The 25689-nt window shown below is 37.0% G+C and overlaps 1 protein-coding gene across 3 annotated transcripts in view; it reads left to right on the top strand.

The window, feature by feature from the left end:
* Nucleotides 1–25689, top strand: part of GTDC1 (glycosyltransferase like domain containing 1) — a 391982-nt gene that overhangs the window by 350217 nt on the left and 16076 nt on the right. For all 3 annotated transcript variants that reach the window (XM_080798916.1, XM_080798915.1, XM_080798914.1), the window contains one exon: nucleotides 13986–14095. In XM_080798916.1, coding sequence (XP_080655042.1) covers nucleotides 13986–14095 — 110 coding nt within the window. The remainder of the gene's footprint in view (nucleotides 1–13985; nucleotides 14096–25689) is intronic.

Genomic DNA, 25689 nt, shown 5'->3' with positions numbered 1-25689 from the left:
GAAAAGAACCCTTTATAACTTCTCCTGGGTGGGTTGTATACTGCGAACCCATTTTCCAGATGAAAACAGTAAGAGGCATTTAGTATGTATCTGTCCTATGAGTGCAACAAAGTTATTAAACCACTAATTTCTTTCTTTGACTTAAATGGGTAAAATTGTAACTCATTGTAATATTTAGCAAATCTAAAATATACTATTTATATTAACTTTTCAGTTTAAATAACTTGAGAAGTATTAAAAGTATAAGAATATAAGGCAAAACAGGAATAAATATTGAAAAAATTCTATGCAATAAAATGAAAAGTTAATTATTTAATTCTGCTCCTTGAGTACACACTGCTCTCTAGAATATGGACAGACTTTTTTCCTAATGAAAATAGTGTCATAACTGAGTGACACATAATAGTGAATCGTTTGGGTAATTTCTCATTTAGAAAGTGTGAGACTGTTTCCATTAAAAAAAAAGAGAGAGAGAGATTTCCATAAAATTTGACTCTAAAACAGAAGGAACGATTTTTTTTAATGTTTACCTTTTTAAAAGGTCACCCTTTTTTTGGGATATTGCATGGGAAATTCCACTTCCAGTGCCATTCTAATCCATGAAAGTGGATGAAATATGTAGTCAGAAAAAAATTATTTCATATACCAGCCAATGTACTTCTGTAATCCTCCCAGACAAGATGATTATCAAACAGACTTCTTCTTGCAAAAATACCTTCTCCGTCTGATCTCTTACTTAGCACTTTATTCTCTGCTTCTTGAGACTAGACCTGGCACAGAGACATTCTAGCACCGGCAGCCCGCAGACCCTGTTAATGTTTGTGCTGAAGGAGAACTGTTTGGCGTTGCACTCCAGGCCCACTCTTCTCTGTGGAGAAGCGCCTTGTACCAGCTCTCTCTGAGAATCCAAGGGTCTCCTCCACCCACTTCCACCTGTCTGCCTGCTTTTGGACAGCTTTTCCATCTATTGCGTGTTTCAGGGTTTTTGGTGTCTTATTGTTGTGGAAGATCACGTTTGCCCTCCGTCGCGAGTTCTTCTTGTTGCTTTTAGGTAATTTCTAAGAGGGGAAGAGAGATGAAGAGAGATGACAGTTTACTCTCCCGATTTCAGCTGTAATTATCATTAAGAAAGTGATTTGGTAATGACGCTGTAATGGTCCTAGGAAGGAATGATGAGCGTGTGAACTATGTCAAGAAAGGAAAGACAATGATGAGAATGAGAATGAGGAGTTGGTTCAGGGACTGAGCGCTGTTGTGAGGGTGACTGGGTTCATTGCGGCTTGGATGACTGGATTAAAGGTGACCCTTGACAAGATGAGGGATACAATCCTGAGGAGGAAATTTCAGTTGTAGATATGTGTCTTTTTACACAAATGGAAATTTTACTTTAAATCGTATTTGTAACTCTATGTTGTAAATAATGATTGCCGTTTATTGAATGCCCACTATACAGTATAGTTTGCATGGGTAACATAGTTAACTCATAAGCTGCCTCCGGGTATAATTATCAAGGTAAACATTGGAAGCTTGACAATGGTACATTCCACTTACTATCAATAACTGAGGAAAAAGTGTAGCAAACTTTACCCCCCCACTTACGATGGCTGGTAAACTCATTGGATGGCTGCCTGAGTGGCTCAGTCGTTGAGCTTCGGACTCTTGGTTTCAGCTCAGGTCATTATCTCAGGTTTGGGGGATCGAGCCCCATGTTAGACTCCAAGCTCATCAGGGAGTCTGCTCCAGATTCTTTCTCCTCCCTCTGCCTCTCCCCTGGCTCGCCCACTCTCGCTCACTCCTGCTGTCTCTCTAAAATAAATAAATAAATCTTTTAAAAAAACTGATTAGAATATTCTTAAATTCCCAGTTCTATAAATGAAGGATAAAACAATGATGATTATAATAATCATTATAACAACAATAATAATAACCACCATCCTTATTGTGTATTTTCTGTTTGCTAGGCTTTATAAATTGTTTCACACAGATCATCTCACTTAATCCCCTCAACAGCCCTTTGAAGTGAGCATTATTAGCCAGACTGTTACAGATGAAGAAGTTAAATCTCTGAGTGGTTTGGTTCCTTGCCCTGGATTACAGCTATTGAATATCAGAACTCAGATTTTAGCCCACTTTCCACTAGGCTACATTGCTCATATAAACTTTTTCTTCATTTATTCTGATTAAACTCATCGTTAGAACAATAGTCATAAATGAATTGGTTATTATTAGCTTTCAAGGAACATCTTTTTCTCTTCCTTTCGGGTTTACCTACACTTACAAGGCACTCCAGTCAAAATGATCTTTCACCAAATACACTATATACCATACCTGACTATTTTTATTATCTATTCTTTACCAGAAATAATTTGTTCTGATATCCACTAACCATAAGTATATTTAATTAATTAAGACTTTAGTTCATGAGACTTCCCAGTCTGGAGCACTTCTTGAGCAATATAGTTAATTTATAGCATATAATATTATAATATTCAGAATTTCTTATTCTATTTCCATATGAATAATTAGGATACCTTTGGTACCTACTGTGGGCAGTTCTTAATAACTTTTATATAAGCAATAAAAGACTAGAGTAACAAGGGGCTGAACTTTTTTCTTTTATGGTATTATAAAAGGGACCACGTAGTATGACACATTAATTCCATTTATAAGAATGTAGGGAAACGGAGGAGATACATAATTAATCCTGTTTATAAAATGAAAAAAAAATGCAACATATGTAGCAACAAGAACACATCATTTTGAGCAGGTCTTTCTAGAACAGACATTCCATATTGTGTTCCTCCTTTCCCACAGTCATTGCCATGACAATCTGGTGTGCTTAGCAGTCGCTGCTGAGTAAGGGAGACTGTCTCTTCTAGGGGATCTCTGTGTCGCCAAAAAACACTGCAGTCTTCTTTGGGTCTAGAAACAAGACATAGTATGTGAAATGGACAGAATTTTTGCATTTTTCTCCCCATTGGATGGATTTCTTATTAATTACTCTGTCCATTTCTATTTTAACATTTTTAAAATCAGAGTGAGGCTTTGGAGTGGATTTTTCTCTTCAAGTTAAGATTCTTTGCCATATGATTGAAGACCTTGTCATTTCTAGATGTGACAAAATGTCCACAACTGAATATGAAAACCTGTTATTAAGAATTGAAATCCATTTCGATGAAAGACATCTAATAATGCAGACCATGTTTAATTCTCCATTAAAAAAAAAAAAAAACTTGATCCTTCATGTCATTTCATAGACCTATCCTACCATAGTTTTAAAAATATAACTGTCTCTATTCAGGCATGACACAACCATCATTCATTCATTTCAAAGTCATATTTTGAGTGCTCGCCAACTTCTGAGTCAAAGAGTTTCTCTGATGTTATGGGATTTCCAGGCTCATTATAAGGGGACAGCATACAAATAATTATGAAATAATGTTAAAAAACACATTCCTGAAATCATCAGTAGCATATGAATGTCAGTACCAGACTGATTCAGACTGAGATGGCATCTTGCAGGGATGGGTACTAGTAACAATAAATTTAAAGTCAACAAGAGAGACAACAGACAAGGAGTGGCAGAGAAGTGGCGAGAGCAGGGTTCCAGATTCAAGAGTCGTAGGCCCAAGAGCTGTGGATTGTAAAGAGCAGGGAGAGAGGGAGAGGGTGAAAGTGAATATGAACACCAGTGCTTCTTTGCGGGGAGAGCAGGAGTAAATGGTCGGTGGAGAAATCGGAATGTTGGCAAGTTTGGAAACAGCCTCCTTGTGTTCAAAAATGTGTTGGGCTTGAGATCCTGGAATAGCGGGAGAATAAGGACATGGTGATACGAGAAAGGAGCTTGGTCATTAGTGCTGTGCTTGACAGGGCATCGGTGTAGCTTTTAAGTATTGTACATGAGTTGTCATTGGAAGGGCCAAGTGAAGATTCTAAATATCCACCTGATTATAGAAGTAGTAAGATCATCACTTACAGTAAATGGGAATAAGAGGATTAGATTCAGAAGAGGTGATCTAGATTTAGAGTTGGTTCACAGTAGTAACTTTTTTTTTTTTAAGGTTTTTTTTTTAATTTGTTTGACAGAGCAACAGAGAGAGGGGGGGAGAAGCAGACTCCCCGCTGAGCGGGGATCCTGATGCGGGACTCGATCTCAGGATCCCCAGATTATAACCTGAGCCGAAGGCAGATGCTTAACTGACTGAGACACCCTGGTGCCCATTAACTTTTTAAACTGTACACCGGGCCTTGTTCTAAACATGGGGAGTACTGGCTAAACAAAGGCATAAGTTCTGCCCTCATGGAACTTAAAGCATAGCAGAAGGTAAAGCAGGTAAAACTTTGAAAGTAGGATAGTTCCAAAAGTAGAGTGAACAATGTAGGACGGGAGGAAAAATAAGAAAGAATTAAGGATTCTACAACAGAGAAATTTGAATGTTACAAAAAGCACTAGATGTCACTTGTAGTATTATTTGAAACATCAAAAAACGGGAAAAAACTTAAATTGTCCATTAGGAGGAGAATTTCCTTAAAATTTTGAAATATTAGGTAACCATTTTAAAGTGGAATATCTATATGTGTTGATGGAAATAGATGTCTATTATGCATTTAGTGACATTGGGAAGTGACCTCATATTTATAAAATGAGGAAGATGTATATAAAACTACATTCACACAAAATATATGTTTGCATATGCCTAGAAAGAAGTCGATCGCTGCACACCAAAGAACTGTTAGTAGTGGTTAATATCTGAGGAGTACAGTCAGGAAGAGTAAGGAATAGGGGCTTTCCGACTTCATATATTTCTGAATTATTTGTATTTTATTACAGTGGGCATTTTTTTTTTACAGTTAAAATGTGTATTAAAGTAATTATAGGGGCACCTGGGTGGCTTAGTCAGTTGAGCATCTGCCTTCAGCTCAGGTCATGATCCCAGAGTCCTGGAATCCAGCCCCGCATCAGGCTCTCTTCTCAGCAGGGAGTCTGCTTCTCCTTCTCCCTCTGCTGCTCCCCCTGCCTGTGCTTTCTCTCTTTCTGTCAAATAAATAAATAAAATCTTAAAAAAAAATTTGTAGATTCACATGCAGTTGTGAGAAATAATACAGAATCCCCTCTTGGAATTCTGATGGTACAAATGTTGGAGCTTTTCTTATCCCAGAGGTCCCTGATGTTCAGTTATTATGTTAATTTAAAAATTTTTGGTCTAGGGGTGCCTGGGTGGCTCAGTGGGTTAAAGCCTCTGCCTTCAGCTCAGGTCATGATCCCAGGGTCCTGGGATCGAGCCACGCATCGGGCTCTCTGCTCCGCGGAGACCCTGCTTCCTCCTCTCTCTGCCTGCCTCTCTGCCTACTTGTGATCTCTGTCTGTCAAATAAATAAATAAAATCTTTAAAAAAAAAATTCACCTTGGGTAAATTCTGTTTGTGTCAAGATCATTGATTCTATTCCTTGCAATACTTTTTCTACTATTGAGCCTTTCCAATGAGGTGTTGTTTTATTTTATTTTTTTACTTACTTTATTATACGTTTCAGTCCTATTATTAAAATCTCCTAGATGTTGAGATTGAGCACTTGAAAATCTGACTGTAAGCTTCCCAACAGGGTAAAATAGGAAACAAGAATCATGCATCTTCCTATATGAGAGGTAGAAACAATTCTCAGGGATGTCAGGGTTTCCTAGACTGAACCCTGCAAGAAGTTTCTAACTATAGAAGGGGGAATGCTGGAGTAGCTCTAGGATAACTAGCAATAGTTTTGAATGCATTTCTACATATCTCTTAGAAATGTTATAATTCAAAAGAAAGTATAAATGATTAGTCGGTTTCAAATTACAGCCCCAGTCATCGCATTTGACAAGGAGCAACTTTATCACAGAGGGAAATAGAAAGACTTAGTAATGAATCGGGGAAAGAGTTTAGTTCCATAGAACCTCCCAGGTCCGAGAGGAAGTAATTATGTACATTATGATGATTTAAAAGTATGTGTAATAGTGGATGCCACTTAAGTAACATCCAAGAATGGGGAAGACCTAATTCATCTTAATTAAGGTTCTTCATGGCCTGCCAGTTCTTTGAGGCATGGGTATCTGCAGGCTGGCTGGCCATAGTTGCAGAGAAGGAGAGCTTATTGATAAATTAGATGGCTGAATGAAATTATTGTATACAATATCCAGGGAGAGAGGAAATCATTGTTGAAGAGAAACAACCTGCAGGCTCTAAGCTTTTAGCAATAGGGAGATTTAAAAGGTAATCATGTTGTGGTACCTAATGGGAAAAAAATGATTTCTTTTCACTGGGTGACCATCTGGATGGAATGAATGGGAAGATTTGATTGGGGAGAAGGTCATTGGGTTGTAGTCTAAGTACACTATTTGGAAAACAAGCAAGGGATCATTTCTAAGAAGGCAGAGTATGGTCAGTGGTGTCAAACTTAAAATGTAAGGAGCATGAGAATGAATGGGGCAAGGGTGGGAATTGGGGAATTGGTATTGTTAGAGAACACTTTCCTCCAAGAGAATGTGGGAATAGGAGCGAAGTTGTAAGGAAAACACAGGAAGGAGAAAAGACAGACATAGCTCATGTTCTAAGTTGAGATGATCTGTGAAAAGTCACCTAAAAATAGCCCACTATTGTAACACTTATTATCAATAAATGTTATCAGGTAAAAGGGGTACCTTAAAAATGCCAAAGACACAAATGAAGAAATTGTAGAGTAGGGAATAAGATCACAGGTTTCTGAAAGGAAACGGAATATAAGAACACAGGTCTCTCAAAAAGAAGCAAGATAGAAGATCTGGAGCTCTAATAGACTTTGAATTTTGAAAGGCAGACATCTTTCCCTCTGCTATTAAAAGGAAAGATGAGAATATGAATGTGCAGATGGCATGAAACCCTGATATGCATAAATTAGAATTTTATTTTTCTATAACTTAATTTCTGTGCAATGGCCCTTTTCAATATGGTGACAGAAAGCTCAAGTAGTTCAAGATCCTGTCTTCCATTTCCCTGGTCCTCATTCCTCACAGGCCACTGCTGAGGGATCCCTTGCTTCTGTCTGTCTGCCAGCAGCTCTGTGATTCTTCCATGACATGCTCAGAAACCATGGTTCCACTGTTACGCCTACCATAGCTCAGGAATCTCTCAGGCATGTCCCCATTACTGTCTGTCTAGATAGACTCGCTCAGACATTCACTCTCAAGTTGTGCTTCTCCCACAAGGTTCTGACCCAGGAAGTGTGCTGCATGGCTTCTGGGACTCTCAAAGTTCCTTCACATTTCTTGTCTGGTGGTGAAACGGCAGCACAGGGTGGAAGGGTGTGTGCTGCACTCATGCGGCATTTTGCTTAAATACTTGTACCTGTCTGAAGTCCTTACCATTTATTTCTACATGGATTGTTGCCCCTGTAATCAAACAAGAAGATTGTCCCCTTTCTTGGTGGGGTTTGGAGGCCCCCATGCCTGGCCCATGCCTTCCCCAAAGCAGTGGACATAAAATATCTTAGCATCTTGAGTATGTATATTGGGGAGGAGAGGAGCTGGAATAAACTGATTAACATTTCTAAAATATTAAAATACTATTAATACCTTGGGGAGCCTGGGTGGCTCAGTTGGTTAAGTGACTGCCTTTGGCTCGGGTCATCATCCTGGAGTGCCAGGATCAAGTCCCACATCGGGCTCCCTGCTCAGCAGGGAGTCTGCTTCTCTCTCTGACCCTATCCCCTCTCTTGCTCTCTCTCTCATTCTCTCTTTCAAATAAAGAAATAAAATCTTTTTTTTTAATTTTCAAAAAATAAATAGAATACTACCAATCCCAAAGATGAAGAGAATGAAAGTTTATTGTCGCTCCCCAGGGTGCCAGGTATTTTTTCATTCCTAACAACTGACTTTTTTAATGTGGATATTACTGTTATCCCATTTTAAGGATGAAGCAAGTGAGGCTATAAGTGGTTATGTGATATAGCTGTAACCATATTGCGGGTCAGTGGCAGAGACACTTTTCTCTGAACTGCATCTTTCACTCTTTCTCTAAAAGTAGAGTTGAAGGGCAGAATGCAGCATGAACCATCTTCAGAGAAAGCCACAATGGAGAGTCTTGGTCTTGGTCAGCCATAAGTAAATATTGGTGGGGAGGTCTGGTAGAATGAGAGAAAGAGGGGCACTAGTAGTATCCAAGAGAGACAGAGACAGAAGTCAAGTAGTCGGTGGCTAGAACTATTGGTTGAATTCCATGCGAAGGAGCATTTAAGATGCAGAAACCACAAATGTGGAGGGAAACCAGAACTGATTATTGCTATGTTGGGTCTGTAGAGGAGAGAGAAGCATTATTGGCCTTAGAAAGGAGAGTAGAGAAGTAAATGATTGTAACAATTAACACAGGGTAATAAATGGAAGCTTTAGGGTTGTGAACAAGGAACACATCACTGAATTTGGAAGTAAAGCAGTACTCCATGACAAAGAAATAAAGATGGAGGTTAGCATATCAGAAAGGGAAAGAAATTTGAAACCATGGTGTTAGAGCGATCATAATTTTTATTACTTGCACATATTCTTATTGCCATCTCTTGTCCAGTGGGTTTTAACCTCAAGTCACAAGAATATAAGGAATGTCCAGGCCTTGCTGGTCTGGAAACAAAACCATGGACTGACGGTGCCAACTCTTTCTCTTCTTATTATGTGTAGGAAGAAAGAAAGAAAAAAATCAAAGATTGTATAGAAAAAAGAAGATGACTTTCAAATGCAGAGACATAATTTCAAATGCAGATTCAACCTCTTCTGTGTGATCTTAAGAGGAAGAATATTTATGATCTGGTGCCTGGCTTGGAATCATCAACATATAGCAGGAGCTCTACGGATGTAAATCATTTTTTCCATACCTTCATTTATTCAACTCATTTTTTTGAGCAGCTCATTTTATGCCACAGATAATGTATTAGTCAGTATAGGTCACATTATGCTGCAGTGATGAACATCCCTCCCCCATGTCAGCTGCTTAACACAACAACAGTTTATTTACCTCACTAACTCAAAGTCTGCTGCATGGTTAGGTGGCCTTGCCTCCACGTAGCAGTCCAGACTGTCTCCCTTTATAACCTAAGTCATAACACAAGCTCTCCACAAGGATTTTTGCACCCAAGAAAGTGTTATTCAGAACTACTCTTAGATACTTCTCCCTGCAGGTAACACAAATCGGTCAGCTTGCATCCCACAGACCAGAACTAGTTCTATGACCTCCCCTACTGGGAGGAATTAAACCTGGAGTCTTCTCTGTGCCCAGAAGAGAGAAGAACCAGATACTGATAAACAGAAGTAAAGTCTTCCACTACTTGGCAAGGCACTGGGTACTTATAGTGAACAAACTAGTCATCCTTTATGCTTCCCTCATGGAGCTCTCAGTCCAGCGTGACATGCTGCTGGGAAACAATAGCATGGGTAAAGAGCCAGGCTTCTGCCCAAGCAATGCAAGGAACGATATCAAAGAGATTGCATTCCGTAAGGATAAAGTTATGTGGGAAAATAGGAAAGGGTAACAGTTTAGTGTAAGTGACAAGTATGGAGAACTTAGAAATCCTCAATAAATATTTACTGAACGAATGTTAAATGAGGAATAAGAAGAAATTTAGCTCTACAAAACTAAACGGGAAAGGCAACAGAGAGAGAACAGATATAGGAAGAAAAAACACATGGAAACAGTTTATGCTTTTCGAATGTTCTGAATAATATTTGGGAATAAAAGCTGTTCTTGCTATATCTGCTGCTTCCAGTAAGCCTGAAATATTTCCGTGCTGGTCGCTTCTGCCATAGTTGGGCTGCTGAGGAACTCATTCCCAGCCAGACTGTTCATTCTTACCTATTCAAGAGTGAGGGGATTGTGGGAGGCTTGGACTTTGACTCATCTTCAAGAATGTTTTTAGATCAGTCAAGTTTGCCTGATGGGCAGCTATCAAATATAGAGGGGGCAGAAGAAAGTAGGAATTATGCTACTATACATACTGAAAATGGTACATCAGCCAAAAATCCTTATGAATACAATTTTGTGGCAGAATGTTGGGGGGGGGGAGTAGTTCCTTAAAAGCATTAAAAGTGATTTCTATTAAAAATCTTTATTAAATAATAGAAAACATGGAGGGTGCGGGGAGTGAGAAGAAACCTAACACAACCCGTGTTAACATTTCGGTATACTTCATCCCAGACTTTTTTTCTAGGTACACACACCCATTTGTCTTATAAAAGCAGTTCATATGGTAAATACTAGTCTGTCATTTACCTTTTACTTAACAGTATTTCTTGGGTATTTTTCCATGTCAAGAACTATACTTCGATAGCATTATTTTTTTTAAGATTTTATTTTTAAGTAATCTCTGCACATAATGTGGAGTTTGAACTCACAGCCCTGAAATCATGAACCACACGTTCCTCTGACTAAGCCAACCAGGAGTCCCTCTATAGCATTATTTTTAATGCAGTGTGGTATTGCCTATGTATCCAAATGTATTTCTTTATTATCCCTCTAAGTTGTTTCCAGATGGCTGCCATTATAAACCCAATACTGTTATGAACAGATTCTAGCTGAATTTCTGTGTACCTCTTCCGTTATTTGATAGGGTAACTTTTCTAAATTTTCTAAATTACTGGGGCAAAAGTCATATACACTTTCAGACTTATTGTGCATATTACCAAATTGCCCTCTAAAACATTATTTCAGTTTAGTTTCTTATTAGCAATGGATAGAGCAAAAGAATGTTTAGGACCCAGTAAGTCTACAAGTATGGTTAACATAGAGAACTGAGTGTATTATTAAATGTGTGCTTAAATCTTCATAGCTATTGGAAAAAGGGGCACTCACTATGTTATTTTAATCCTCCGCCCTATATTTAATGCTTTGTGCTAAAATTATAAATATGAGAGCTTCACATTAGATTTATTAGAAAGAAATTTAAGACAGATTCATATACTCTGCTAAATGGGTTCATAAATATCGTGGATGCTGGGATAGATTCCATGGATGACCGTTTGGATATTTGGAATGAGTTCCTCACCCATCGAAATATATTGAGCCCTGCCCTTGACTGTCATTCGTGCCTTGATATATGGCTGTGGCTTAATACCTAATACTAAATTGTATGCACAGCATCTAATGATCATCTGAATGTGAGGAAATTTCTCATTTTTCTAAAGAGAAAACTGAGAGAAAAGTTTAGCAAAATTCATTATGTAACTTTGAGGGACATAAATGAAATAGAGTATCTACTTATATGATCTACTAATTTAGATATAAATAGTACTTCAAAGCGCACATCCTGTAAAATAATTTTAGAAGTATTGCTCTTTTCCCACCCCTAAATCTCATGAAGCAGTTTTAGCCCAAATTCCCCTTCCGTGCATTCTTGACATCAGTATGGTGGGTGCCATCTTTTCAGGAAGCTGGCATATTTCCAGCACCTGTCATCTGGAACCCTGTCTAAGCTGCTTGGGGTGCAAGACTTGGGAAACTGTCATCACTGGAAATCTTTTCCTTAGCTATAAAAACCTACTTACTACTCACAATCCCTAATAACGACTTATTCTGTTACTTTTTTTTTAGTGATCTTTAAAATACTTGTTTTCAACAATGTCCAGCACTTTGAACTGTTAGGTGATGTCTCTCAAAATAATTACTGAGTCGATATTAAATTCCTTTGCTTCTGTTTTTGCCAGTCCCATCGAGTGAATGACTGCTCCCACCATCCAAAACTGTCACCGGTAGGCATTGTTTCAGGTTAATGCAACTTCCCCAAACAGTGCTTTGTTCGAAATAAAGTAATTGAGAGAGTGCCCAGTATTATGAGAGATGTTAGAAGGACTTCAGTTTAAAACGCCTCTTTTCCTGAGGGATAATTTTGGGGAAGAAAAATCTCACTTTACATTCGTCCATATATTATAGTTTAAACAAGAGAGGGATTCATACAAACCTCTTTTGTGTTCTTATGCAAAGTGACTGTTGAATATGAAAGCTTTTGTCCACCTATAAAAATATCTGAAGAAATGGGTGAAGTGCTTTATTTTTCATTTAAAGAAATTGAATAAAAACATTTTTAAAAATCGAAAGGATACAGTAGGATTGAATGCGTTTATCTTGTATGGAAATGCTGAAAGTGCAGGTTCATAAAACCTGCTGCCCTGAAAACATATTGGAATCTTTTCAGAACTACAGCTTCTCCCTGATTAAACCTCCTCCCAACCCCAAACGGCATCTATTTTAAGTTTAATACAAAACAAACAAACAAACAAACAAAACAGCAGGAACTATTTAGAATAAATATTCTCTTGAGGATCTGTAGCCAAAATTTTTGGAACTCAAAATGAAAAATTTAGAGAACAGAGTGGCTAGATTTCCCTATAGTCTTACTCTCTCTTTAAGATATATTATGTTATATTGTTTCCATTCTTTTCGTCTAAGTACTTCCCAGAGAATCAGACCAAAAGAACATATTACAGATTAGGTAGCAGCTATTTGATTGATATGGTTGAAGATAGCATATGGTGTATTCTTTACTTTCAAACTGTTTTGAGTCTTTGTTCTTGCCCACAGCGTATACAGTATATATGAAAACTATCCAAAAACTTCCCAATGGTACATGTATATAATATGCATCATTTTAAAAAACGATCAACATTTCACCATTGCATTCTTTATTATTTTAAGTAAATCAAATCAAGAGATAACAGAGCTTAAAATAAGTTGTTACAGAACTCAAATTCTATAAGATCTTATAATTCCATAAAATTATAAATGCTATTTTAAAATGTTAATCAGAAGATGCATTTGTTTTAATTCTTGATACTGAAAATATTGACTGAATTGTGAATTAACACATTTAGGGTTGCAGATGTCATTTTTCATGAGATTTCCTGAATGATATAATTTTCATATTTCATATAGCAGTTTGATCAATTTACAGATTTATTTTACATAATTAGTTGGTAAATGAGAAATTCAATTGCTGATATATAACTATTTCCCTGTAAAATAAAAAAATAAGTTAAAATTCTGAATTATAAATTAAAAAACAAATATTTTGAAGACATCTGGTCCACATCTGTCTGAAATAAGATAATTTGAAACAGTGCAATTAAATGCAAAAAATACTGAAATATTCACACCTTACAATGTAAAAAATAACTCATTTCATTTTAATGTGATTTCTTGAACTGATGAATTTTTTTTTTTATTTTGGTGTCCTTTAGCCTCTCATTCTGTCATTATAAAGAAGACTGACAAGCTAAACAAACAAAAATAATCCATGTTTTTCAAAAGCCTCTACTAAATGAAAGAATTATCTTTATTACTATTCTTTTATGAGTTGACTAACCTCCACTCCTGAGTTAATACTCAGCGGACTTACACTCAGGCCTACCCCCTTTTGATGTATTTATAATTCTCCATTCAATTATTTAAAATGAGAGATTAGTGAGAGAGTCTGTAATCTTGCTCCCTAAATTGTGCGTTCCTTGTGGGCACAAAGGGGCCCAGCAAATGTGAGAGGAAGGTATTCATACCCATGAAAATGAAAAACATCTTTGGTACATTCTCATGATCAGTAGAGAATCGTCCTTTGAAGACTGATCTTTTCTTTTGTTAAAAAAAAAAACCTGTGTTAAGTGGAAAATTAAACATTTTAGGAGAAAGGGAAATACACTAGACTTTCTATAGTCTAACCAAAAAAAAATGTGAAAAACAAGATAGATTCCTCCTTTAATAAAAGGCTGCTGAGCCTTAAGATTTCAATAGAACTGGGTTTTGATTCATGAGAGAGAAGTTACATTCATGAAATCACTCAATGCTGATGCTGCAATTTAAGATTATAGGGGGAAATCTCCGCTTGGATGCCAGAGGTTCCCTTAACTAGCAATAGACCACAAAAGGAGTTGATACTGTGAAAAGTGAAAATATTGTTTCTAACAAATACCCTAAGGTTTCACAAGTTATATTTTGTGTGTTTATTTCCAGGGAGCATGATAAAGATCCGGAGAGCTTTTTTAAGGTACTGATGCACCTTAAGGATTTAGGACTCAATTTCCATGTGTCTGTCCTTGGAGAAACCTTCACGGATGTCCCAGGTATCTCTTTGGAATTTTCTAATGTGTAATTTTATAGATGGCATAAGCTCTACAACTTAAGTATTAATTTCCATGTTTCCCTTTGTTAGAATAATCAAGATGAGCACTGTTAACCAAAAGATTATACGATGGCATTAAAGTGTGATTCAATTAAAAAAATACTTAAGTAAGCATTCTTTGATTTAAGTTGAGAACGTGAAGTCATCTCTTTTATCAAATATAGTTTATACAATGTAACTTGATGTAAATAAAATATATTGCTTTAGGCATCTTAACACTTAAGGAAAGTGGGAATTTGTAATTGGATATACAACCTTTCACCCCTGGGGTCACTGGTTTGAATCTTGCTTGCACTGGTAATGGCTGAAATACATTACCATCTGTTAGGTGGACTGTGTAAAGCATTTGGGCATCAGACTTGTAATGTGGAGTAGCCCACAGTCTGCATCTAGTTGTCACTGGCCCATGGCTTTTTTTACTGAGTTGCAGAAACAGAAATCTGAAGCTGATGGCAGCAGGTCTTCTCATCCTTAATTCCACACGGAGCCTCGTCAGAGCCATTGCCTTTGCCCTCATCCTCAGTGGGCATGTTTGGGTCAGTAAGATGAGCATCCTGACCCCTTTCATAAGCACTTAAGTGTTCATATTATTTTAATTGAGGAATAGTTGACATACAATGTTATATTACTTAAAATATTATATTATTACAATAGTGATTTGACATTTGGATACATAGAGGGAACAGTTACTACTATAAATCTAGTCACCCTCTGTCACCTTCCAAAGCCAATACAATATCATTGACTGTATCCCATGTTGTATATTACATCCCCATGGCTTACTTATTTTGTAACTGCAAGTTTGTATCTCTTAATCCCCTTCATCCATATCACTCACCCCCAACCCTCTTCCCCTCTGGCAACTGCCAAACTGTATCTATGAGTCTGGGGTTTTGTGTTTTGTTTTGTTTTGTTTTGTTTTGCTAGATTCCACATGTAAGTGAAATCATACAGTATGTGTCTTTCTCTATCTAACTTATTTTGCTTAGCATAATGCCTTCAAAGTCTACCATGTTGCAGATGTCAAGATTTCATTTTTTATGGCTTAGTAGTATTCCTGTGTGTGTGTGTGTGTGTGTGTGTGTGTGTGTGTGTGTGTTCACAAGTCGTCTTTATCTTCTTTATCATCCGACATTGGACATTTAGGTTACTTTCATATCTTGGTTATTATACATAATGCTACAGTGAACACAGGGGCACATATATCTTTTCAAATTAGTATTTTTGTTTTCTTTGGATAAATACTCAGAAGTGGAATTGCTGGATACTATATTGGTCCTATTTTTAGATTTTTGAGGAACTTCCATACTGTTTTCTGTAGTAGCTGCACCAACTTACATTCCCACCAACAGTACATGCGTGCTTCCTTTCTGTACATCCTCGCCAACATTTGTTATTTCTTGTCTTTCGGATAATTGCCATTCTAGCAGGTACAAGGTGATAATTCATTGTGCTTTTTGATTTGCATTACCCTGGTGCTTAGTGATGTTGAGCATCTTTTTCATGTGCCTATTAGTCATCTGTATGTCTTCTTTGGGAAAATGTCCATTCAGATCCTCTGCCATTTTTAAATTAGATTGTTTGATTTTTTTCTGTCATTAAGGTGTACAAGTTCATTATATATTTTCAGTGTTAGCCCCTTATTGGATATATGACTTACAAATACCCTCTCACATTCACTAGTTGCCTTTCCATTTTGTTGATGCTTCTCTTAGCTGTGCAGAAGAAGCTTTTTAGTTTGATGTAGTCCCATCTGCTCATTTTTGCTTTTGCTTCCCTTGCCCCTTGAGTCAGATCCGAAAAAGAATTGCTAAGGCTGACATCAAGGACCTTACTGCCCATGTTTTCATCTAGGAGTTTTGTAGCTTCAGGTCTCCCATTTGAGTCTTTAATGCATATTGAGTTGATTATTATGTATGATGTTACAAGATAGTGCTCCAGTTTTATTCTTGTGCAGATAGCTGTCCAGTTTTCCCAACACCATTTGTTGAAGAGTCTACTTTTTCTCCTTTGTATACTCTTGCCTCCTTTGTTGTAAATTAATTGACAATACGTGTGTGGGTTTATTTCTGGAGTCTTTGTTCTGTGGATCTTGGTGTCTGTTTTAATGCCTATACTATACTATTTTGATTACTGTCACTTTGTAGTGTAGTTTGATACCAGGGAGCATGATACCTCTAGCATCGTTGTTCTTTCTGAAGATTATTTTGGGTATCGTGTTCTTTTGTGGTTCCATATGCATTTTAGAATTATTTGCTCTATCTAGGTCTATGAAAAATGTCATTGGAATTTTGATAAAAATTGAATTGACTATGTAGATTGCTTTGGGTAGTATGGACATTTTAACAATGTTAATTCTTCCAATCTATGAGCATAGAATATCTTTCCATTTATTTGTGTCTTCTTCCATTTCTTCACCAAAGTCTTGTAGTTTTCAGTTTATAGGTCTTTCACCTTCTTGATTAAATTTATTCCTAGGTATTTTATTCTTTTTGATGTGATTGTAAATGGAATTGTTTTCTTAAATTCTCTTTCCAATAGTTTGTTATTAGTATATAAAAATGAAACAGATTTTTGTACATCAATTTTGTATTCTTCATCTTTACTGAATTCATTTATTATTTCTAACAGTTTTTCGTGGACTCTTTAGAGTTTTCTATGTATAGTGTCATATTATGTGCAAATAGAGACAATTTTGCTTCTTCTTATCCAATTTGTATGACTTTTATTTCTTTTTCTTACCTAATTGCTATGGCTAGGACTTCTAGTACTGTGTTGAATAAAGTGGCTAGAGTGGGCATCCTTGTCTTGATTCTGATCTTAGGCAAATTCTTTAAAACAAAACAAAACAAAATCTTATTTTTAAGCAATTTCCACACCTAACATGGGTCTCGAATTCACAACCCTGAGATCGAGAGTCACACTTTCTATTGACTGAGCCAGCCAGGTGCCCTTAATTCTTATCTTAGAGGAAAAGCTTTCCACTTTTTAGCTTTTCACTGTTGAGTATGATGTTAGATGTGGGTTTGCCATAAATGGCTTCTATGATGTTGAGGTACATTTCCTCTATACCCTCTTTGTTAAGAGTTTCCAATAAATGAATATTGAATTTTGTCAGAGACTTTTTTACATTTATTTAAGTGATCATATGATTTTTATTTTTCATTTTGTTAATATGGTGAATTACATTGAGTGGTTTACAGATCCCACTTGATCATGATGTGTGATCCTTTTAATGTCTTGTTGAATTCAGTTTGCTAATATTCTGTTGAGGGTTTTTGCAGCTATGTTCATCAGGAATATTGGCCTATAGTGTGTGTGTGTGTGTGTGTGTGTGTGTGTGTGTGTGTGTGTTGTGTCCTTCTCTGCTTTTGGTATCAGAGTAATGCTAATCTCACAAAATGATATTGGAAGCTTTGGTAGGAAATGTGGTAGAATAGGACCAAAGTATGGAGGTTCTTGATAACCAAAGTAGATTAGGTAAAAGTAAGAAATAAGGAACCTAGATCGTGAACAGTAAAGAAATGTGATGAAACTTGTATTTTAGGAAGCCTTATCTTTCACTGGTATGTAGGCAGATTCACAGTAAGACACTACAGTGGTAATCCAAGTGTGATTCTTGAAGTGGTGGCTGAGAGGTTAGTGAGAGGGATCGTATGACAGAGATAATCTTAAGGAAAGCACAGAAAGGAATTTGGAAGATGGATAGCTACAGAAAGAAGGAAGAAAAATTCATTGGCAAAGCTGGTAAATCTTGTTTGTGGCAGCATTGAGGTGTTTGTGGATGGACTGAGAAGTGTGACAGGAGGAAGTCCCTAAGCAAAAGGCTTCTCAGCCGGTTTTACTCTTGAGTAGTTTTAAGCCATCACTACAGAAAAGACTAAGATTTTACACAGGGCCATGTTCTTGGGATCATAGTCTACCTTCCCACACATTAATACTGAGCTATTTAGAGCAGTGTGGATGGTTAAAATTGGGGTGTGGAGCCTCAGAAGCTCAAGTACTGAGTGCTCAGTAGTTATAGGTCTAATCTTATTACTCAGTTTTGGCTTGACTGCTGCGTATACTTACCGAGCACTGTCAGAGGGGAATTCCACAGTGAACAAGACTCAGCACCCACCTTCAGGGAGCTCTGCCTTGGGCAGATACTTACGTACAGTTATAGGTACCTAAGATGCTGTGAAATAATTAGGGAACACTGTTGACGCCCACAGGAAGGGATATCATATTATTTATGACTTTTCCAGTCCACCAGTCTCACCTGGGGCTCCTTCTGCCTTAGCCTCTGGTCCATCTCTGTCATTCCAAATGTGAGTCAGCTTTCTTCATGGCTACAGCAGTTCACCTTGTACATAAGAGGAGTCCAAGTTGTGTATGGACAAATGAGCCTGGTAGCTTTCTAGGTTGTGCTCCTAGAAGACCACATGGCCAATCTTTAAAGTTTTCCTAACAGGCCATTCTGTATATTTTCAGCCATTTGTATCATTGTCTTGGTTTAATAAACACTTACATGGCACTCACTGTATTCCAGGCATGTTCTAAGTGATTTACAAATATTAATTCTAACTTCTCATAACAGTCTTGTTCAGTATTACTATCTCCATTTTTCTCAGGAAATGAGAAAGTAAGTAAGGTCACATAGCTAGGTAGTACTTTGTACTACTCTTCTAATGGCTTTCTGTGTTCTTGTTTTCTGAACCGTTTCTCTAAGTTTAAACATTATTTTTTTCCTCAACTTACCATCCAACTTCACAGAAGGGTTACCTAGCAAGCATACATTTCTTTACCTGTTTTCTCTTCTGGATGCTACATTAGCATATCTAAAACCCATACCATAAGCCAATATACATACACTGTAATATCAGCCAGAGGACTTACTGTCAGTACTATTAACACTTGCAAAGAAGTGCTTTTCTTACAAATAATTGCAATAATAACAATTATTATGCTATCAATTGCCACTATTTATTGGCAGTTTGCTTCTTACTTGGTCTTTTACCACATTATTTACTGTAATGCTCATGATATGCCCTATGGAGTAGGTATTATCATCCCTCTTGATAGGTAGAAAGACTGAGACTCTGAAGGCTTACGTCATTTTGATTGCACCACCTGTGAGTTAAACTTTTCTCTTTCACATATAAGCCTTAATGTATTAGAAGACCAAGAAAGGCTTAATATATAAATGCAGGACCACTCATTAGCCTTTTTTTTTTCTTTTTAATCAAGATATGACTTATATATAACATTGTGTAAGTTTAAGGTGTCCAACATGTTAATTTGATACACTTATGTATTGTAATATGATTACCACTCTAGCTTTAGCTAACACCTCTCTCGTGTCACATAATTATCATTTCTTTTCTGTGATGAGTCCATTTAAAATCTAGTCTCGTAGCAGTTTTGAAGTATATAATATAGGATTGTTGGCTATAATCGCTGTGTTATGCTTTAGACCTCCAGAATTTATTCTTTTAGTTGCAGGTTTGTGCATTAATTTCTCTGTCTCCAACTTCCTTCACTTTCTCTCTCCACAGATCTCTTAGGGAAATCTAGCACATCTGTGTGGTGATGTTAATGCCAGTGAGTTTTACTGCCCTTTTGATGAAACAATCTCCATTAAGTTTCTTTTGGAAATGTAAAAACTGTAATAGAACAACTTTGTAAAGTCTCCATACTATTGATTAATTTCAAGTATGTTTATTATCTTCAAATTATATTGTCATAAGGCTTTTATTATCCTTTTTCTGAAAAGTGTGGTAGATTATGATTCTAGTTTATAGACACATTGTTTCTAGCTCTTTTGTGTCATCCTTTCATTTTACAAAAGAGTAGACAGATTTAGCACAATGACTATTCCAGGTTCTGGGAGCTGGGCAGCATGGGTGAGATAAGCAGGAGATAAAGACAAAGTTAGGAGTCAGTGGGGTGCCTGGGTGGCTCAGTGGGTTAAGCCTCTGCCTTGGGCTCAGGTCATGATTGCAGGGAGCCTGCTTCCCCCTCTCTCTCTGCCTCCCTCTCTGCCTACTTGTGATCTCTCTCTCTGTCAAATAAATAACTAAAAGCTTAAAAAAAAAAAAAAAAGACAAGGTTAGGAATCAAACTGGGAAGTCCGTCTTCTCCTCCGTATATGCTTTTATACATATTCAGTAAAGGTTTCTTTAAATATCTTCTTTGGGCCAAGCACCATGCTAGACATTTAAGATGAAATGATGAATAAAGCAGTCATGTGTTGGGATGTTTGTAGCTTGTCCCATATCAGAGCTTGATTTATCACTTACTATAACATTCCTTAGAAACATCAGAACTATAATTTCTTGAACACCTAGCATGTGCCAGGTAGTGTTCTAAGCACTTTGTGCATTGCCTCACTTACTCTTCACTGTTGTGATTACCATTTTACTGCTGAGAAAAGCAAGGCATGGGGAGGTTAGGTCACTTGCCTGAAATTACACATCCATCCAATTATGAAACTACATTTCAAAACTTTGTCAGCCTACCTCCAATACCATTGTATATTCTACATGGAAGCCCACAAAATCATCCTTGTTTTAAAGATATCCCAAATAATAGTTGTCATATATGTAGTGTTCAATAAATATCATCTGAATGAATGAATGAATGAGTTTGGCATAGAGAACAATGCAATTTACATACCGTATTCAGGTATGTAGAAATCTACATTGAAACTCTTTTCAAATACAAGAGAGTTAGTGACTAAAAATAGAGAACTGTAAGACTTAAGGAAGTTCTAAGTGGTTTATATTATGTTTTCTATTTTATATAGGAGACCTTGATTTAACATAAATCTATTTTCAGGTTTTTTCTCATCTTTCAGCTCTTACATCAGTCAAAATAAGCTGAGTTCTGCTAAACTAACAGTCTTAAAATCTCAATGGCTTGAAACATAAGATTTCTTACTCATGCTATATATTTATTACACGTGGGCAGTAATGTTCTACTCATTGTGGTCATTCATGGACCAGGCTTGCAGAGAGACCCAAGCAACCACCATCTCAAACATTACCAGTTACCATGCCAGATGGATGCGAAAACTAGGAGATCCTCCATTAACAAATTCAGTGCTGTATCCCAAAAGTGACATAAGGTTCCACTCAATGCATTGGCCAGAACTTGTTGCAAGGCACTGTGCAACTGGGAGGAGGGGGAGCAGGAAATGCAATCCTGAGTTGAGCCCAGAATGGGGGAAGAACAGAAATATTTGGTGAATAACACTATTGACCACCAAAGCTCCTTAATATGCATCATGATCTGTGGCTGATCAGAGAAAAAAACCAAGCCTGTCCAAGATGCCTGCCTTAATCTGAGTGAATCTATCCCCATTGAATAAAGAACTCTTAACAAATGTTAGAGTACTCCCCATAGCTCTCTCACTGGAGACAACCTAGCTGGTGTCTGAAGACACATCTAGCAACCGTGTATCATAAGACAGAGTAATATGAAGTCAAACTGGCCTCTGTGGGAATGGAACGAGTTATCACTTACAAGTGACCTAGCATTTTGGAAAGGTTATAGTGACCGTCATGAGTAGTTTTGTCCTCCACCTCTAAGGGACATATGACAATGTCCAGAGACCTCTTAATTCTTACAGCTGCTGGGGGTAGGGTGCTGCTCACAGGTGGTGGGTAGAGGTCAGGAATGCTAACGATCCTATAATGCACAGGACAGCCCTTCAGAACAAAGCCTTATCCAACCCAAAATATCAACAATACCGACATTGACGAGCTCTGATTTATAGGAATTGAAGTCAGAAGATCAGGTTTGGACTGGGTCCCCTAGCTTTCTCCGTTACCCTCAGTTAATCCATCCGTACAGTACAAAGGGGAAGATGGGAAGGGGAAATACAACAATAAAACCACCTGCCCTACCCACTTCAGTGAGTTAGAATGAGGATTTCAGCACAAATCTTTTGGGGAAAGTGTTTTCTTAACTACCTAGCAGATTTTGTTATATGATTCATGGACTTCCCTTCAGAATTTGTATATGGAGTGAGACTTTAATGCATTTTGGATCCAAAGAAGACGTTAATGATGCTGAACCTTAAAAGTTTGTTTCTGACGCTATTTTAATTATATTTAATTCAGAAAATTGAAAGCCATTCTGTTACATAAAGCATCCATCAGACTCCGTGTTACAATTGAACCAAAAAACCCAGAAGTTCTGCAATGCAAATATTTTACTTTTGACCAGTTCTCTTGACAGGGTCACATTGTTAGCCCTTGATGGTTTAAAAAAAAAAAAGCAAATGCTTAAGATATCAAGTCAGTGGAATGTGTTTGCACACTTAATAATTTCCCACAAATGATAATTCTAAACAAAAAAAAATTTTTTTTTTTCTGTGCACAGCCAAAGCCTTTTAGCAGGGCTCTTCTTTCCCGACTGCAGACACGGTGGGAGAAGGAGTTTTAGATTTAGACATTGGGGAACCAGAAAGGTTTCAAGGAAAGTGAAAACCTGAACTAAGTTTTGGCAAATAGAAATCCTTCTGTTTCACCTTTAATTTGAGGTTAAGAACAGTATGTGGAAAACTTCTGGTTAGTATCTGGCATGACAATGGTTATTATTGTGATCTTGGCATATTCCTGCTCCTTAGTTCTGGAGTCAATGTTGGATGATTATATAACATTTCCCTCCTCTCCCATTTCTCTTTTCACTCCCAGCTACAGTCTCATTTTCAGAAGAGCAGCTACACTAAGGGGGGTGGGGGGAGGGATGTAATAGAAAGTTTCTAGGAATGCAAATCACTTTTATCACATTAATATAAAGGTATAAAATTTCGCTATAGGGGAGCCCAACAGAAGGAAAGCTTATAAATATATGGATCAATGTTGAATTAAAAGATTATTACATATGAAATGAAAGAACTGTGCCAGTAAAATTGAATAAACTCATTCTCTCTAGACCATACCATTCCTTAAGCCTTTCCTCCTTTTATGTTTGTGATGTTATTACTACCTACTTCTTCCCCTAACATAGAGGTATTTACCGAGTTCCTATCGTGGACTGGCACCATATTGTGAATAACAAGAGAAGAAGATAGGTTCCTGCCCTCTAGAATCTTATTGTCTGGGAGGCAAAAATGTTGTTACAATTGTTTCATTATACCATGCCCTTGTTTATATTGGAACATTTTCAAAGAATTTTGAATATATTACTTGATAATCCTTATAGCAATGTAGTACACATTCAAACAAGTTTTAGCATCCCAAATGTATAGCTGAGGAAAATGATTTATGTTGGCTGCATTTAAGTAGCATGGGTCTGAGGAAGATTCTCGATGGACAGAGCCATCTTCACATGTTTCTTATAAATAAGTTACTTTCCTGAGAATATGATTGGGGGAATCAGTTTCCCAGGAACATGACTTAAAACAGAAGTCTTCTGTCTCTTAGTCCTTTTCTGAAGAAAACGACCAAAAATAATGGAAAAGCAAGGAAGTTTCTATAAATGTGGACATGTATGCTCCTGACAGGAAATAATAAATACCGTAATAAAAATGACAGTATCTCTTAAGATAACTTATGAATTTAACAAGATTCCAATAAAGATGCCCAAATACTACTTTATATGTCTTCACAGCATACTTCTAAAATTCATATAAAATAAATAAATAAATGCAGAATATCAAAGGATTTTCTAGCAAAGGAATAACAAAGGGAAACATGTCCTACCATATTCAGAACATGTATAAAGTGATGACTTTTAAAAGAGTACTTTACAGATTCAAAAGTAGAACAATGAACAAAACAGAGGATTCAGAAATAAACTCAATTTATATATAAATTTAATATCCAACAAACTTAGGGTAACAAAAATTAATATATGTATTCCAGCTCTAAAATATAATGTCATCAGTGAAAGCAATAAAATAAGTAAAATAAATACTTCAGTGTACCAAAAAAAAAATTCATGAAAAATAATTAAGTATATATTTTAAATACACATTGTAGATAAAGGTTCACGGAAGCATCAACATAGCATAAGCACAGCAACTTACTTAACTCTTACTCTGTGCCCAGTACAAGGCTGAGGCTTGTATCTGATACTCCATTTGATATCACAACAGTTCTCTCAGTAGATACAATTACTATCCCCCATGTACCAGCAAAGGCACAAAGGGCTAAGTTAAAAATTTGCCCAAAGTTACACAGCTAATAATAGATATAATGGTATCCAAAGAAATGAACACTAAATCAAATTTTGGAGGGAAAAATACTGATTTTACCAGTAACTAAGTATAAATACAGGGAGTATGATAGTACAGTTACATGGACCCAAGAATAAAAGTAAAGGCATACCCTAATGAAGACTAGCCAGTTTATGGAAAAACATGACATGTATAGCGATGGCAACGTAAAATACCTTTCTTGTGTAAGTTACTATACACTTTGTTTGACTGGGTGATTTCACATTGAAGAATGGATCCCATGGGAATCCATCCTATGCTTTAATCCCACACATGTCTCAAGAAGTTGTTCTCAAAGTTGTAACTATGAAAACATGATTGAAGAAAATGCTCTTTCATTTTCCTAAACAGGAGTCCTCAAGGTTTATGAGAAATGTGCACTTGGGGAAGACTTTAAGGAAACACATAAATTAATTAAATAACGAATGAGAAAAGGTCAAGACATTAATGAACCAACAGGAAACTGGAAACAGACCCTAATTTTAAAAGTCTGTACTTGTGTATGTGACAGAAGGTGGATAGATAGGAAGTCTTAGAATATGGCTTATGAATCTTGCTTTGGGATTTTGTCCTTTTGAATTCCTTCAGTTGTATATGGTCGTGATGTGGAGTATAATGTGGTTAAAATAAGATGTGCCCCAATGGTAATGCTCCCTTGACTATGGTAGAAGGCCTGCCTGTTTTTACAAATTCATGTTTCCTGCAATGTCTTATCAGCCCAGAAGTCTCTTGACAGAACGCAGCCCAAGAAGGGAGTGAGTATCTGAGTCCAACTAGTGAACTTTTCCAGCTCTATCTTCCTGGCCTAAATTGTTCCATTTGTAAAATGGAAACCATCAGAGATACATGGTCCAATGGGATGAATTCTATCCTGGAATTTGAAAGGGTCAGGATCTGCTCACAGCTCTGCCATCAATCAGCCATACCACCTCTCTTAGCCTTTGTTTACTTATCCATAAAATAAAGTCACCCAAAAAAGGTTAAAACTAGAAGGGACATGGGAGATGAGGGTATGTCAACTTTTCAAATGAAGTGCGTGTCACACCCCCAAGGGGATTTCACATAGTGACACTTTCTGGAAAAAAATCTCATGTAGTGACATTTTCTTATTGTGAAAAGAAGTACAGTAATTCTGCTTTTTCAAAATGTCTTTTAGTTTTATCATCCTGATATCTGTCTGCATTCCCAGTCCCAACTCCCACCCTCAGGCAGTTGAGAACCATTGATCGAGGTTGTCACAATGATTCTAGCCACCCTCGTGGCTGACGATAGTTGCCCAGTGTTCCATTCTGTAAGCCTTTGCTGCCTTCAACCTCCTAAGGCTTCGT

Source organism: Martes martes, assembly GCF_963455335.1.
Source record: "Martes martes genome assembly, chromosome: 3".
In the NCBI taxonomy this organism is placed as follows: Eukaryota; Metazoa; Chordata; class Mammalia; order Carnivora; family Mustelidae; genus Martes; species Martes martes.
Note: the sequence above shows the minus strand (reverse complement) of the source record. Positions and strands in the feature narration are given on the sequence as shown.